Below are 4,969 nucleotides of genomic sequence, written 5' to 3'. Positions count from 1 at the left end.
TGGCACTGCAAACAATGCAGCACGCGAATTAAAGGGTGAAGCGCTGATAAGAAAAATGCGCATCCGGAGGAGTTGACCGATCGCACAAAACCGAAGCGAAGGAGTTCCGTGCTACAAAGGGAATACCCAGTTTGGCCGTATAAAAATTCGCAGTTTTTTGTGCACAGAGTTGTCCGTCCGTTCGTTCGTTCGCTCGTTCGTTTGTTCGTTAGCTGGTCAGCTCGTTAGCTCGTTTGTTTTTTTTCGAAGACGATAAAAGATGAAAACAAATGAGGAACTTATGCGAAAAGAGGAAGAAGATATATCCAAAACTATAGCCTTGTCCCTGGAGGAGTACCACGCCGGGCAGGCAAAAAAGAGCGAGAAGGTAAGTCTGGGCGAGATGGAGAAACATATGTATAGAGAGAGAGAGCAACGAGGCGGCAGCAGATAGCGGGGGGGAATTTTCTGACGCGTTGAAAAGTTGTTAGTTTTTTTAACCATTCGTAACGAAGTTCCGGGTTGGGGGACATGCTGCCAACGCGGATGTGTGTGCTGCACGGGAGTTGCCCTTTTTAATCGCTCTCCGTTGGTACATGCCACGTCGGGCGTAGTAGTGCAAAAAAGAAAAAAAAAAAAAAAATGTATATGTATATGCATATGTATATGTATATGTATTTGCATATGCATATGGCATGCACTGGACGAGTGCCACTAAGATACGCTTCCCCCCTCCCCTGCAGAATGACTACCTCCCGGAGGATGAAAACGACGAAATGCTGCAGGAAGCCATTTGGATGTCCATCATAGGATGTAAGAAGAGCGAAAACCAAGACAATGTAGACACGAACGATTCCTACCGAGATATTGTAAAAAAAAATTTCGACAAAATTACATACTACCTATGTAACAGCCATGAGTCAACAAAAAATCAAAATGATGTTATCGATAATAAACTATTTTGGGAAGATATTTACAAAAATTATAAAAACATTTATATCATTATAAGGGACTATATGATAAGCCTAAATAGGAGGAATGAAAAAATGAATGAGGAATCTACGGACTCGACATCTAGCAGGGAATACTACGACAGTGATGATTCTAGTGATTGCAGTAACAACTCTTCTTCCTTTTCTTGTTGTTCCCTAGAACAAATAAAAAGAAGCTATAAAAATATAAACTACACTACAAAGGATTATTGTAAGTGGTTGAGGAAAGGAAATAGAAGCAAGTGTTTAAATGACCACGTGTATGTAAATTATTTGTTAAAAGAGATGAAGTTACTTGATGACACTACGAGCATTCATAACTTAGTGTTTGGTGTTAATAATTATAAATACTCCAATAAACTAGATATAAAAAAATGGTGTAATCATAGCATTTCTTTTTATGATAATAAACAAATAACTTTTGGACTCCGACAATTTTTAAGTGGACCCTGTGGACTTATTTCTAGTGTCCAGGGGTACATCATCATTATTTTGCTTTTCAATTATAAGTATCATTTTTTGTGGGATAATAACTACTTTAATATTTTGAAGACTAATGGAGATTTCTTGAATTTCACCAATAGTAATAATGCCCCTGAGGTATGTGGGAATGCCTCCTCCCTTGGACAAGTCAACAAGGGGAGAGTAGGAAGTGGCGCAGCTCCTCGTAGTGATGCCAATACGGAGAAGGATGATTATGATAAGCCAAGGGAGGACCACACCGGGGAGTGCAACCAGAGTAGAGTCCCCCCTTGTGATGAACACGCGGCTGGGGAAACCGAACCCGCAACGCCGAATGAGGAAGACCGGACAAACTGCGCTTCGCAACGGATTGATTACCAAACCGAGAGGGACAGCACCACCGTGGGGAGAGACAAAACTGGGGTGGGACACCCAAAGGGGGGGAGCTGGGGCATGAGCAGCAGCGGCGAACGGGGGAGCGGCAGCCTCGACAGCACGCGCTGCAACGCGAGCAGTGGTAATGACATCGGCAATGGAGGCGGTCAAGGCGGCAAAGGCGGTAGAGACGGCCAAGACGGTAGAAACGGTCAAGACGGTAGAAACGGTCAAGACGGTAGAAACGGTCAAGACGGTAGAGACTCGTGTAAAACAGACACGCAGAAGGAGAGTGCGCGAAAGGGAGAGGCCGGCAAGGAACGGGCTCACGAGAAAGGAGACGACGAGAAGCAAGGCAACGTGAGGAAGGACGACGAGAGGGAGGATGACGCGAATGACGATTACGATCACGAGTTTGTACAGCTAGTCAGAGATAACATAAAAGATCTAAAATATTATTCATTAGTAGAATCCATGGCGTATATTTTGTACCAATGCACAGACAAATCGTATTATGTTATAGCGTTTTTACTCCCCGAATGTTACGATTTTTCATACTACATGAACAGGAGAAGCTCAGATGAAGACATGATAAGGGATTTAAAAAAAATAAATATTTACTACAAGGAGTTTAGCAACATTAAGGACGTAATAAAGTTCTACTTGGAGCATTTCATAATTTTTTCGAGCTCAACTGGGGCTATTTCTTTCTTATATTCTGTAATTCTAACAAGGGGAATGAAAAATATTATGAATGACATGGACGACGTGAACCATCCGTTAATTGGGATTTATGGTCATTGCTCGCAGGAGTTGGTTAATCTGCTTCTCACTGGCAGAGCCTGCTCTAATGTGTTTGATAACAACAATATTATAAATACGTTCCCGCAGGTGGATGAGGACGTGAGCGATGCTTTGCTGTTTGACGGGGGTGGCAGGCGTGGCAGTAACAGTGGGAGCAGTTTGGGGGGTACCTTTGGGGGTATTTTCCCTGGCGATACTGCTATCCCCCCGTTTGCGTCCCCCACGAGTGATGCGAGGCACGGCTCGAAGAGCTGGAATGGTAGCGGAGGTAGTGGCATCGGTGGGAGTGGCGGAGCCCCGCAGCTCTCCCCGGGGATGAACAAAAACAACATCATACTTAAGGGAATCAATAAGAGACCACTGATCGGACTGCTCACCGATTTTGAAGCCTTCAAATATTGCGAAGTAGGAACCTTCTACAAATACCCCATTTACCCTATATGGGTGATCAGCAGCTCGAACCACTACACTGTCCTGTTTTCCCTAAACATTAACAACTCAAAATGTACGAGTGAAGAATTATTCTTAACAAAATTGAATAAAGTGTGGAATAAATATGACAAGGAAAATAATAAATATATTTTATCTCATTTCATTCCTCAGTTTATACAAGACTTGAATTTGAAGGAGGAATATAAAAATATGTTTGATGGCTTTGTGAGTGACTTAGACATTTTGCTCTACTCCGAATTTAAGGCCTTTTATTTACAATTAAAAAGAATGATATTAACAAGCTTAAGAATTATGACCCCCCAAAGGAGAAGTATTTTTATCTCTACGATGCACAAGAAACGCCAGAAAAATGTATCAACTATTTTTTGCTTAAAGAAGTCGATTATGATGTTTCACATGATAACCACTTAAAATTTTTTAACACGCGTTGGCCAAATAACACCGTCGAAATTTTGAACAATGTCAAGAGGCCCTCCAAGCATAAGTATGCCTGTTAGGGGTGTTGATCCACACTCCATATGGGAAAGCTTTAGTATTTTTTTTTTTTTTTTTTCCTAGCAGAGAAGAAAGGGTGCCTATGTCCAGCTGAGTTTTTCTTTCTCAGGAGGAGCGGCCATATATACTCTCTTAAATGACTCCCTCCAAACGACCTACATCTTCGCGAAAACGTTGTGTAAGTGTAATTATCGTACTTATGAGCATTTTTGAATTCCGCCCTTTCTGTGAAAAATTCCCAGTTATATGCGCCATCCCCTTAGTTGAGAGGCGATTCCCATTTTGTGATGAAGAGGCAGTGAGCAGCACATTTTGCGGCCAGTCTTGCGGCCCATTTTGCGGCCCGTCTTGCGGCCCATTTTGCGGCCCATTTTGCGGCCCATTTTGCGGCCCGTTTTGCGGTCCATTTTGTGGCCCATTTTGCGGCCCATTTTGCGGTCCATTTTGTGGCCCATTTTGCGGCACTTTTCGTAGCTCCCTCCTCTTCCACCACTTCGCCCTTTTTTTTTTCCCGTGCCCCCCTCCCCACACTTGCGTGTCGTGCGAGTGCCTCTTTTCCGCACGCATAGCAAGAAAGAGGCAGTTATCGGGTTAGCGTTGGATCGAATGAGTCGCCAATCGGTGTGCTGCCAATCGGTGTGCTGCCAATCGGTGTGCTGCCAATCGGTGTGCTGCTAACCTGCGGACCCGCTTACCCTTGGGGAGTCTTCATTTCGTGGAGAGCGCCTCTTCAAGGAGGCGCTCTCGGACGCGCGCGCAAACGCACCCCGCCGTGCAAGTACACATATACATCATTACATAAATGTGCCATTTGTGCACGTACCCCCCCTGTACCCGTCTGTCCTACCCCCAAGTAGGCACCTGTTTCCTGATTTATACTTATAAAAAAAAATTGTTAATGGACGCTTTGTAGGCGCTCCGTTGATAACACCTTTGTTTAACGTGAAAACTCGGATAAGGGAATTTCCTTTTTAAAGCAATCAAATTTTTTTTTTTCCCACAAAAAGGAGGAGGTAAAAAGTGAGGGTATTTCTTGTGTGAAGTTATGCACATATATATATATATACACACGTGTGTACACACATGTTGGAGTGGTTACTCAAACGTGGAAGGGAATTGTCACTATGGAGTGACAAGGTGAGTGGGTCATCCGAGTTCGTATCAGTTCGAATGTTTTCCAAGCGAGATCACCCTATTGACGAGTCCGGGCGGATACACGGTTTCATTTTAACACACCCCGTGTGAGCAAATTATGTTTTTACGACGTGCCAACATTTGCAAAAACCATGTCACATGTTGTTCATTTGTTGTTCACTTTTCATGCAACGTAGTTCTATCAAGTGGGGGGCAAACTGATGGGATAAAAACGGTACTTTTTTTTTTTTTTTTACTTTTTCGTTTAACGAAAC

At 43.4% G+C, this 4,969-nt stretch overlaps 1 protein-coding gene across 1 annotated transcript; it reads left to right on the top strand.

The window, feature by feature from the left end:
• Positions 1-259: 259 nt before the first annotated feature.
• On the top strand, positions 260-3,476 carry PCYB_112740 (hypothetical protein; the record flags this gene model as incomplete). The annotated part of the gene is made up of 2 exons (XM_004223152.1): positions 260-367; positions 723-3,476. The coding sequence occupies 2 exons, from the start codon at positions 260-262 to the stop codon at positions 3,474-3,476; spliced, it is 2,862 nt and encodes a 953-aa protein (XP_004223200.1).
• Positions 3,477-4,969: the final 1,493 nt, after the last annotated feature.

This window comes from Plasmodium cynomolgi, chromosome 11 (genome assembly GCF_000321355.1).
Source record: "Plasmodium cynomolgi strain B DNA, chromosome 11, whole genome shotgun sequence".
Lineage (NCBI taxonomy): Eukaryota > Apicomplexa > Aconoidasida > Haemosporida > Plasmodiidae > Plasmodium > Plasmodium cynomolgi.
The sequence above is the reverse complement of the archived record's forward strand: the minus strand, read 5'-3'. Positions and strand labels throughout refer to the sequence as shown.